The 12,375-nt window shown below is 36.9% G+C and overlaps 1 protein-coding gene across 1 annotated transcript; it reads left to right on the top strand.

Moving 5' to 3' along the window:
• Window positions 1-369: 369 nt before the first annotated feature.
• On the top strand, window positions 370-12,270 carry decr2 (2,4-dienoyl CoA reductase 2, peroxisomal). The gene is made up of 10 exons (XM_056450548.1): window positions 370-487; window positions 652-759; window positions 860-928; window positions 2,550-2,601; window positions 2,675-2,810; window positions 5,099-5,223; window positions 5,338-5,431; window positions 7,403-7,507; window positions 9,135-9,325; window positions 11,418-12,270. Exons 2-10 carry the CDS (start codon window positions 659-661, stop codon window positions 11,448-11,450), a joined length of 906 nt encoding a protein of 301 aa, XP_056306523.1. The 5' UTR covers window positions 370-487; window positions 652-658; the 3' UTR covers window positions 11,451-12,270.
• The last annotated feature ends 105 nt before the right edge of the window (window positions 12,271-12,375 follow it).

The following is a 12,375-nucleotide window of genomic DNA, read 5'->3' as shown; positions in this document are numbered from 1 at the left end:
CCAGTAATTAGCCAACATGTAATTGTTTTTATGGTTAAAATGATATCATGTAAACACAATCTTTGATCAAATGACCAAAAAATATCAATTAACGAACGTTTTAATCGTAAATGACGATCATTACCATAGTACGTGAATGTGCTAATCATTATGATAGCCTTAGCGACTGTGCTAATCATTATGATACCTTTAGGGAATAAGTGACTGTTTGTGTAATTAATTTAGGGGAGAAATTGTGTTTATTTACTGAACAAATTGTAAACTGTTCTTGGTCCAAACGGTTAAAAAATACAACGACAACACTTTTTTGTCGTCTAGCTGGTACACGCGAACTACATTTCCCATAATGCAGTGCGCGGGCACTTTCATTTGACGTCACGCATCTCGCCAGGTACAGAAGTCCATTGTACAGAATGAAAACAACTGTTGCATAAACTTCGTCAAATAAACGGAGGCTGGTCGTTTTTGCAGGCAGATTCACATTCAGGTAATGTAACTTTAGTAGACTTTATTTTACGCTCTGTTGGTACTTTCCTCGCTGTCACTGCGGGAAAATTTGTGAACAAAGCAACTGCAATGTATTAGATGTGTCGGGGTTTAACAGTTTAATCTGTTAAGTCTGATATGTTTGATGTTTTCGTGTCATTTTAGGTTTATAATGGCAGAGAAACCTCAGTTAGTCAATAATTTACCTGAGGATGTTGAGACTGATGAGTGTATGAACAAATACACGCACATCTACAGCCCTGATCTGCTCAGGTAAACTTATAAATGGTTTAAATGAATTAATATACTTGCCAAAGACATATATATGGGTGCATATATAAATAATTCTTATGTATAATGCTTGTGCTTGCAGTGATCAGGTAGCCTTTATAACGGGTGGAGGGTCAGGTATTGGATTTCGGATAGCAGAAGTTCTGATGAGGTTGGTCATTTTTCACAGTATGTTTTTTTGCTGTCAACACTTTCATTGACCGCTCACTAACAATGTTTCTATTACAGGATGATATAAATTGACAATTAATCTTTGTGACCTTCTGTAAGGTCATCTACCCTCACTGGCCATTTTATTAGGTACACTTTTCTAGTACCACGTTGGACCCCCTTTTGCCTTCAGAACTGCCGTAATCCTTAATGCCATAAATTTAACAAGGTACTAAATATTCCTTAGAGATTTTGCTCCATATTGACATGATAGCATCACACAGTTGCTGCAGATTTGTCTGCTGCAAATTCATGAATCAAGTCTCCTGTACCACCACATCCCAAAGGTGCTCTATTGGATTGAGCTCTGGTGACTGTGGAGACCATTTGAGTACAGTGAACTCATTGTCATGTTTAAGAAACCAGTCTGAGATGATTCATGCTTCATGCGTTATCCTGCTGGAAGTAGCCATCAGAAGATGGGTACACTGTGGTCATAAAGGGATAACATGGTCAACAACAATACTCAGGTAGGCTGTGGTGTTGACACGATGCTCAATTGATATTAATGGACCCAAAGTGTGCCAAGAAAATATCCCCACACCATTACACCACCATCACTAGCCCGAACTGTTGAGACAAGGCAGGATGAATCCATACTTTCATGTTGTTGATGCCAAATTTTGACCCTACCATCCGAATGTAGCAGCAGATATCGAGATCATCAGACCAACATTTTTCTAATGTTCTATTGTCCAGTTTTGGTGAGCCTGTGGGAATTGTAGCCTCAGTTTCCTGTTCTTAGCTGACAGGTGTGGCACTCGGTGTGGTCTTCTGCTGCTGGAGCCTATCTGCCTCAAGGTTGGACGTGTTGTGTGTTCAGAGATGCTCTTCTGCAGACCTCTTTTGTAACGAGTGGATATTTGAGTTACTGTTGCCTTTCTATCAGCTGGATCCAGTCTGGCCATTCTCCTCTGGCATCAACAAGGCATTTGCACCCACAGAACTGCCGTTCACTGGATATTTTCTCTTTTTTGGACTATTCTCTGTAAACCCTAGAGATGGTTGTGCGTGGAAATCCCAGTAGATCAGCAGTTTCTGAAATACTCAGAGCAGCCCGTCTGGCACCAACATCCATGCCACGCTCAAAGTCACTTAAATCCCCTTTCTTACCCATTCTGATGCTCGGTTTGAACTGCAGCAGATCGTCTTGACCATGTCTACAGGCCTAATGTAGTGTATCTAATTAAGTGACCAGTGAGTGTATATCCACAAATTGACCTCAATTTATTTTCCAGTGGTACTTCAGGCGTCATTTTAAGGATGAGAATTCTGTCATTTATTCCCCTCCACTTGTTCCAAACCTATTTGAGATGTTTCCTCAGTTAAATATAAAAGATATTTTCAAAACTGGTAACTCTTGACGTCCATAGTATTTTTTTGTCCTACTATGGATGTCAAGAGTTACTGGCCTACAGCATTCTTCAAAATATCTTATTTTGTGTTCAACAGAAAAAGAAGCTCATAAAGGTTTGGAACAACATGAGAATGGTTAAACAGTGTGTAAATGTTTATTTTTTTGGTGAACTATCCCTTTAACCTAATTTCATTCTCTTACTCAGGCATGGCTGTGACACGGTCATCGCTAGCCGAAATTTGGAAAAGATCTCTCAGGTACTTTCCTTTAAAAATCTTCAATAACTCACTGATATAATGGACATTAGTTCAATTTCTGAATATATTTTAGGCAGCAGAGAAGTTAACCAGCACCACAGGCAGGCGATGTTTGCCAATCGCTATGGATGTTCGTCAACCAGAGACAATTTTGGCTGCTGTGGATGAGACCTTGAAGACATTTGGACGAGTTGACATTCTTATTAACAGTAAGACGAGTCATTATGTCATTAAAAAATGCCATAAAAGACCAGCAAGCACCTCATTTATTGTTCTTCAGTGGGATTATGTAATATTCAAGGACATGTACTTTTGTAGGCAGAGGTTATCTACAAGCACTCTTACATAAGAGAAATTAGCATGTAAAAATGATTTATGTGACATTTAAAGAGATAGTTCATCTAAAAATGTAAATTAACAGTTAATTTACTCATCCTCAGCCCATTGAATGTTTTTTTTCTTGAGTAGATCATTAAAGAAGATTTTTAGCTGAATTAATAGTCCTTAGTGATTCACATAGTAGAAGACAATGGTCACCTGTTCTAATATTAAAAATAAACCCACACAAATCAATCCCTGGGGATACACGGAGGTCTTATGAAGTGGAATGATGTATCTGTGCAAGACACTAAACAATATTTACAATATTATTTGCCATTGACTGCCATTATAAGCCACAAATTCAGTGTTCTACTGAAGACAAAATGTCACAGACATCTTCAATGACCCGAGGGTGAGTTAAATAACAGGAAATGTTCATTTTTGGGTGAACTATCGCTTTAAGACTGGAGTAAGGATGCTAAAAATGTAAATTTGCTTCACATATACATTATTAAAGTTTTACAATAAATTCAGGTATTGTAATTATAATGTTACAAAATATCTTACTAACCCCAAACATTTAAGCATTAGTGTATTGATCCTTTTTTGCAATGCAGATTTAGCTCTTTTCTGTGAATTTTTTAAAACTTTATTTTTAAGTTTATTTTTCCATGGGAATTGATTTGGAATAATAAAGAGTCAAACTACTCGCTCTTCACCATGCATAAAAATCTAAATAATGTACTAAGAAATGACAAGTATGAAACGTCAAGCAGCATAATAATCAGTTTTTATGGCTAAAAATCAGTGGAAGTGATTGAGACCGAAAGGCAATACATTTCCAATGGCTGCACTAGCTCATACATGAAAAAATAAATCAAGACTTAAAACACTTCTGTTTACCTCTGAATTTAGTGAATGAGCACTGGGTTACATCCGACAGACTACATTATTTATGTCTTTCTTTCTTTTTAAAATGAATTTTAATGTTCTTTTTTTATGTATGTTTCTTTTATTTCTCTATAAAGCTTTATATATATCTATATATCTATCTATCTATCTATATATATATATATATATATATATATATATATATATATATATATATATATATATATATATATATATATATATATATATATATATATATATATATATATAGATATAGAAATATATATATATATATATATATATGTATGTATATATATATATATGTATATAGTAAGAGCAACAAATAATAACTTGACTTCTAGTTGATCATTTGGAAAAGTGGCAGAAGGTCGATTTTTTTATTTTTTATTTTTTTTTATTATTATTATTTTTTATTTATTTATTTATTTTCTTCTCCCATGAATCATCTGTTGAACTGCATCCCAATCATCACAAATGCTGGTGAAGACCTATTGTAACTTGCCTGGACCCAAGATTCTCAAAGAAATCAGTCAAGTTTGGTGAAGGAAAAAATCATGGTTTGGGGTTGCATTCAGTATTGGGGCGTGTGAGAGATCTGCAGAGTGGATGGCCACATCAACAGCCTGAGGTATCAAGACATTTGTGCTGCCCGTTACATTACAAACCACAGGAAAGAGCAAATTCTTCAGCAGGATAGTGCTCCTTCTCATACTTCAGCCTCCACATCAAAGCTCCTAAAAGCAAAGAAGGTCAAGGTGCTCCAGGATTGGCCATCCCAGTCACCCGAAATGAACATTATTGAGCATGTCTGGGCTAAGATGGAGGCGGCATTGAAGATGAATCCAAAGACTCTTGATGAACTCTGGGAGTCCTGCAAGAACGCTTTCTTTGCCATTCCAGATGACTTTATTAATGAGTGATTTGAGTCATTGCAGAGATGTATGGATGCAGTCCTCCAAGCTCATGATGGAGTCAGACACAATATTCATTCTGTTTCCACTGCAGCATGACTTTATATTCTATACTGGACATTATTTCTGTCTAAGCAAAGTCAGACCTTACTGTCCTAATTAAATATCAATGCATGATCATATTTGTTTTGGTAAAATAAGTGTAATCTAGAGGCCTTTGCCTTTCATATAAGCCACTTCTGATAGTGATCAACTGCAAGTCAAGTTATTATTTGTTCCTAAAACTTGGTTAGGCAACAAGACTTTTGTCAGGTAGTGTGTATATAATATATTGTTATTATTTTATTTCTCAGATGCTGCAGGTAATTTCTTGTGTCCGGCTACATCTTTGTCATTTAACGCTTTTAAGACCGTCATGGAGATCGACACCATGGGAACTTTCAACACAAGTAAAGTCATCTATGACAAATGGTTCAAGGTAAAAAAAAAACCTTTTTATAAATATTTTTTTGACGTACTCCTAGCTTTCTATCAAACAAATCTCAGATGAGTCGCTTAATTTGATTTAATTTGATTTATTTGTCTCTTTCAGGATCATGGCGGCTCCATTGTCAACATTTCCGCCACTTTGGGGTACAGAGGTCAGGCTCTCCAGGTGCATGCTGGGTCGGCAAAGGCTGCAAACGGTCAGTGCTCTTATAGTTTGTTTACTAGCACATGTTTCTGTTTGTAAAGACGTATAATTATTTTTTATGAAATTACATCATGCAGTAGTGGCCACAAAGCACGTCCTGCACGGATTCACCTTTTTTTTTTTTTATTATACTTGACCATAAATTAATAATATATATTATATGATGAGGATAGTTGTGCTTGGAGATCATTAAGCTTTATATGTGCTCCACATTTCAGTTGTTTCATTTGAGATAATTAAGGAAATATTTATATGGATTGATTTTTTTTTTCTTCTTCTCCATGTTACAATCTATAATCTTCATTTTTTTTCATAGCAAAAAATTAAATAATAATATATAAACAATATAAAGTATTGAACTTAGGATCCAGGAGGAACAATGCGGTTTTCATCCAGGCCGTGGTAAACTGGACCAGCTCTATACCCTCACCAGGGTGCTCAAGGGTTCATGCGAGTATGCCCAACCAGTCCACATGTGTTTTGTGGACTTGGAGAAGGCATTCGAACGTCTGCCTCGTGGCATTCTGTGGAGGGTGCTCTGGGAGTATGGGGTCAGAGGCACTCTGTTAAGGGCCGCCTCATCTCTGTATGAGTTGGAGTCTGGTTCGCGTTGCCGGCAATAAGTCAGACTTGTTTCCAGTGCATGTTGGACTCCGGCAGGGCTGCCCCTTGTCACCAATTCTGTTCATAATTTTTATGGACAGAATTTCAAAGTGCAGCCTTGGGTTGGAGGGGGTATGGTTTGGGAACCACAGGATTTAATCTCTGTTATTCGCAGATGATGTTGTTCTGTTAGCGTCATCTAACATGGACCTTCAGTATGCTCTAGGGCGGTTTGCTGCCGAGTGTGACGCAGCCGGGATGAGAATCAGCACCTCCAAGTCCGAGGCCATGGTGCTCCACTGGAAAAGGTGATTTGGCATCTCCAGGTTGGAGGAAAGTCCTTACCCCAGGTGGAGGAGTTCAAGTATCTTGGGGTTTTGTTCACGAGTGAGGGAAGGATGGAGCATGAGAGTGACAGGCGGATTGGTGCAGCGGCAGCAGTAATGTGGTCAATGTACCGGTCCGTTGTGGTAAAGAATTAGCTGAGCCGAAAGGCAAAGCTTTTAATTTACAGGTCATACACGTTCCTACTCTCACCTCTGGTCATGAGCTTTGGGTCATGACCGAAAGGATAAGATCTCGGAAATTAGTTAACTTCGAAGGGTAGCAGGGTGCACCCTTAAAGAAAGGGTGAGGAGCTCTGTCACCCAGGAGGAGCTTGGAGTAGAGCCGCTGCTCCTCCACATCGAGAGAAGTCAGCTGAGGTGGCTCGGACATCTGTTTCAGATGCCTCCTGGACACCTACCTAGGGAGGTGTTCCAGGCATGTCCCACCGAGAGGAGGCCTTGGGGAGGACCCAAGACACGTTGGAGGGACTATGCCTCGGGATCCCCACGGAGAAGCTGGAGAAAGTGTCTGGGGAGAGGGAAGTCTGGGGTTCTCTCCTAAGACTGCTGCTGCTATGACCCGGCCCTGGAAAAGCGATTGAAAATGAATGAATGAATATTATATAATAAATTTCACCACATTTTTAAACATAATAGATTTAATCACAAATTTATTTTGTCTTTGCCATGACGACAGACGGTAGTTTTTGTTTGTTTGTTTTGTTTTTTGCAAGATAGTAGTATTCAGCTTAAACTGATATTCATTGGACAACAGTGGTTCGTTTTTTAGCCAATCAAAAAAAAGTCTCAAGGAGTATAATAATAATGACCTTTTTAAAATATATTTCAAAAATACTTTTATTCTAGCCAAAATAATGGAAATTTTCCATTAAAAATATATCAGTTAAACATCACTTGGGAAATATTTTTGTCTTCAACTTTATTTATGAAGTCACTTTAATACATTTAATTTGACACGTTTACTGTAATGTATTAGATGTTACTCTCTATCACTCCTCTCTGTGTGTTTATAGATGCCATGACGAGGCATTTGGCGGTGGAATGGGGCCCCAGTGGTGTGAGGGTGAACACTGTGGCTCCAGGGCCCATCTCTGGCACTGAGGGATACCGCAGACTGGGTAATACTGGATATGTGTGCCAACTCTAATCACACTATTACACCGTGTCCTAACAACACGCGACAAGACATTTGTCTGGCTGCACCAAAAGCGACACGACAGAAACATTTAAATACCAGTCACTGCACTCCCAACCCCAAAATAATCTTATGTCAAAAGGAAAAACAAGATTAGTTTGCTTCCCCCACTGGCAGATTATTTAGCTTGTTTTAAGGAAAAACTCCCTTAATATTGACACATTATTTCTTAAAACAAGACGATATGTTTTGCTCGTCTAGAAAATGCTTCTTGAGTTAAGAATTTATAGATATTTGGACTAGAAACGAAACAAAACAAAGTATGTTTTTACAATAAAGATATTAATAAGACACAAAATACAATAGGGTGTCAGTTGGCATTTCTGTGTGGAGTTTGCATGTTCTCCCCGTGTTGGTGTGGGTTTCCTCCGGGTGCTCCGGTTTCCCCCGCAGTCCAAACACATGCGCTATAGGTGAATTGGGTAAACTAAATTGGCTGTAGTGTATGCAGGCCAGTAGCCAGGGGGGGGTTCATGTGGTTCAGGTCAAGAATTTGTCTCACACATGAGCTCATTTGTCCTATTTTGATTGCTATGCCATCATAAATCGCGAAGATAACCCATCGAAAAAGGCTTTAAGACCAAGCTGAATCCTCTGTTGGCTGTCGCTTCGGTGTGACTTCAGCTAATCCGTTTTTCATATTACAATTTGACGTAAGAGAAGCCGTCTTTCACTACTGCATTGTTTTTAAACAGACATTGTACAGGTAACTTTTATTCTGAATATTTGACCTTATTCTTGAATCAAAAAATGAGCAATAAATAGATGTGAAGCACCAAAAGAGGACAATACTGAAATTTTGATTTGAATACTATTTTGGTTATTGTTGTTAACCGTGAATTTTGAATTATTATTATTTTTTTACAAGAGAGGCTAGAAAAATTGTGAAGCTCTACGTTATTATTACATTATTATTATTTTTATTAATAATATTATGTTTTAATCATTATTTTATTCAATCGACCAAATTCTGACTGAGGAAAGTTTGTTATTTGCTTAGTAAATGTCAATAGACTACAGTTTATGATTTAAAACTTTAACAGATTCCTATTTTTCCTCATGATATATGATGTATTATGTATATTAAAAATAAGTATTTTTGTCTTCATATTTCTTTATTATAAAATAATTTTGGTACATCAAAAAGTGTGGTTATGATGATCATCTGACAAGCTAATCCAGCTAAAAATAGGACTTAAAATGTCACTAAAGTGGAATATTTAAATGTCACAATTAAATAGAAAAAAGAACCAGCCCTTTCACCAGCCTGGCTATGGGTCTGATATGTGTGGGTGTGAATGCAAGAGTTAATGGGTATATACCAGTGCTGGGTTGTGTCTGGAAGGGCATCCGCTGTGTAAAACATATGCTGGAATAGTTAGCGGTTCATTCCGTTGTGGTGACCCCTGATTAATAAAGGGACTAAGCCGAAAAAAAAATGAATGAATGAAGATACAATAAGTATATACAATAGCAACACAGGAGTTTTTATTTATTTAGAATTTATTTGATTATACCTTTCTTTTTCACTCCTCTTTTTTTGTTTTCAGGTGGCTCACATGCTGAGACCGCAGGTGCTTTCCACAGCATCCCGTTACAAAGAGCTGGAAACAAGACGGAGATGGCGCACGCGGTTTTATTCCTGGCCAGCCGCGCCTCCTCGTACGTCACTGGCTCTGTATTGGTCGCAGACGGAGGGGCGTGGCTTACTTCAGCTAATGACGTGGAGCGGCTGCTGGGTATTATCTCATCTCGCTCTGCAAAACTATGAACAGACTGCACCGCACACAGGTGTGTGTGTGTCTGTGTGTGCGTAAGGTAGATGACAGGTGTTCGCTAGATATACAATTGAAGTCAGAATTATAAGACCTGTGAATTTAAAAAAATATATTTTACCAAATGAAGAGCAAGAAATTTTCCACAGTATTTCCTATAATATTTTTTCTTCTGGAGAAAGTCTTATTTGTTTTATTTCGGCTAGAACAGAGGTGCCCACACTTTTGAGTGTGGTGGGCCGAAGGTAAATATATCAAACTGTGTTCCATAAAATCTGCCGTGGGTAATTTCCTAATTTATTTAATATATAAAAACAACTAAAAAACATAGCTTTATATTACCTAATGCAGTTTATATCTTTTAATTTGATAATGAACTTATAACAGTTGAAAACAATCTCATTGTTGGCGCAATAGCCTAGTGCAGGGCTATTCAATTACAAATTCAGTTGGGCCAGATTGTCAAACTAAGAAGGTTAGCTGGGCCAGTCATTTTAGCGGCATAAGTTTTATTTGTTGTTTCTCTTTTAACTTGGGTCAGTTTGCAGAGCAAAAGGTGCACACAAAAAGAGCTGAATTAACAGAATCTGAGGGCGTACTCACACTATGTACATTTGCCTTGAACCGGGCTGAAGCACGCTTGTCCCACCTCCTGTCTCCCCCGACGGCCCGCACTCACGTTGCATTCGGGCTTGAGGACGCTTACGTCATCGATGATGCGCTGTTCAGTTTAAGAAGCGCTCTCACTCGGCACAGTCTAGATTTCTATATACCGTTATATCATTTCAGTTGTTTGAGATGCACTGACATGCAGTCAAATATTTCGCAGTACAGATCTGCCACTTTTGACACTCATAAACATTCATAAAATCCTCAAACTGCCGGAATAAGGAGGTTTGCTAAAGGTGCAGCTGTGGTGCAGTGAGGGGTTTGCATCTTTAATAATCAACGACAGTTCGCGTTCATTAGACAGTAAGAATTATTAATAAATTGATATGAAACAGGCCCTTAAAAGTCGTCTTGTCTTCAGTTTCGGGCTCAGTGAACCGTGCTCAGGCACACCTTTTCCAATCGGGCATGCTCTGCATTGTATGCGTGTTGCAGGCTACATAATTTACGTAGCAATTTGCGTTTTTGGCAGGACCATAGACATAATAAATACTTTATATTTATATTAATATAATATCTAAAATTACATTAATTTATAAATAATAGTTATTTATTTATTATCTATGGGCGGAACCACGGGCTGGGCCGCTCAGAGGTTAATTCTGGGCTGCATGTGGCCCGCGGGCTGCCAATTGAATAGCCCTGGTCTAAGAGCGCTGATATATGGTGTGCTGAAATATGGAGTAGCACTTCAGGGCGTGCTGAGTTCGAATTCCGGCTTAAGGACATTTTCCAAACCTACCCCCCTCTTTCTCTCTCTCCCACTTTGCTTCCTGTCTCATTACTGTCCTATCTAATAAAGACAAAAAGGCCAAAAATAAATCTTAAAAAAAACAAAACAGTGTCATTTATAACAGAATGGGGTTACACTAGTAACCAACCTGTTTTAGCCTTGATTTGCAGAACAAACCATCGATATAAAATGACTTGCCTAATTACCTAGTAGTTACCTAATTAACCTAGTTCAGCCTTTAAATGTCACTTTAAGCTGTATAGAAGTGTCTTGACAAATATCTAGTCTAATATTATTTACTGTCATCATGGCAAAGATAAAATAAATCAGTTATTAGAAATGAGTTATTAAAACTATTATGTTTAGAAATGTGTTAAAAAATCTCTGTTAAACAGAAATTGGAGAAAAATATTTATACAGATTAATAATTCTGACTTCAACTGTATATAGGTCAATTAATTAATATAATAATTATAATAATAAATTAAAACCTCAATCATAAACGGGAAATCAATTCTAGTAAAACTCTTGTCAGTAAAACTATTTTTTTCAATAATTTTTGTCATTGAATGATTCACTACTGAATATATGTGTCTACATTTCTGTTCAATATCACACAATGTCATTGTAACTTGCATTTTCCTTGTGTTTTTAGGTTTTGGATGGCAGAAAAAAGAAAGGATAAATAGCAAGAGAATTAAACTGCAATGGACCTGCTGAAGTACATTTGTATGATAATTTTTGAAACGTGGATTATCCTTCACCGCATAATCAATGAGAAAAAGTGATGATGATCTACTTAAAAGCTCATTTTTAATACAAACATATGGTATTTTTACACTTTCTTATTATAAATAAGCACAATATCACCCAAAAGTTTTAATACTGCTTAATAAATGCTTTTTAAAATAATTTATTCTTGGCAAAACATAATAGTGTCAAGAAAAGTTCGTTTTCATTTGTTTTCCACTGTTATGGTAGTCAGGATAACTTTCTTTTGACTCATTACTTTAATGAATGACCCCATCCCCCCCCATTAGATTATGAGGTGAAATATGACTTGAACATATATTAGAACAGATGGTTATAACCCTTGTGTCTTCTTGGCTGTTGTTGGACATTTCTAGCATGTTTATCCAGAAAGCTTTAGCAACTGTATTACATTAAAATATTCACTTATAGCAGCACTAATATAAATAAACTTTTAACACTACATAAATTAGTGCTGTTTCCTAAATTTGAACTATTTTATATTCACAGATTGTGCTCCATGAAGACATTTGGTCAATTTTCTACAGTACATATATCAAAACTCTTTTATTATTATTATTATTATTATTATTATTCATATTCATTGAACTCCTGACACTTTAAAGGAGATTTTCTTAGATTTTAGATCATTTTGAACTCCAGATATGTATTTTTGTTTTCAAACAAAAGTGCAAACATTTGTATTTGTATAGTATTTTCCATAACAGTTTTCATAATAAACCTTTTAATAATTACCTATATTACTTTTCAGGCTGTTATTAAATGTTCGCCCACACGGGGGCGCAAGAAAATCACAGTAAATATCTGGAATGGAACTACCACTAAGCGTTTATTTGAAGTAGA

Source organism: Danio aesculapii, chromosome 24, assembly GCF_903798145.1.
Source record: "Danio aesculapii chromosome 24, fDanAes4.1, whole genome shotgun sequence".
NCBI classification, from domain to species: Eukaryota; Metazoa; Chordata; class Actinopteri; order Cypriniformes; family Danionidae; genus Danio; species Danio aesculapii.
This window is presented reverse-complemented; position numbering and strand designations above follow the sequence as displayed.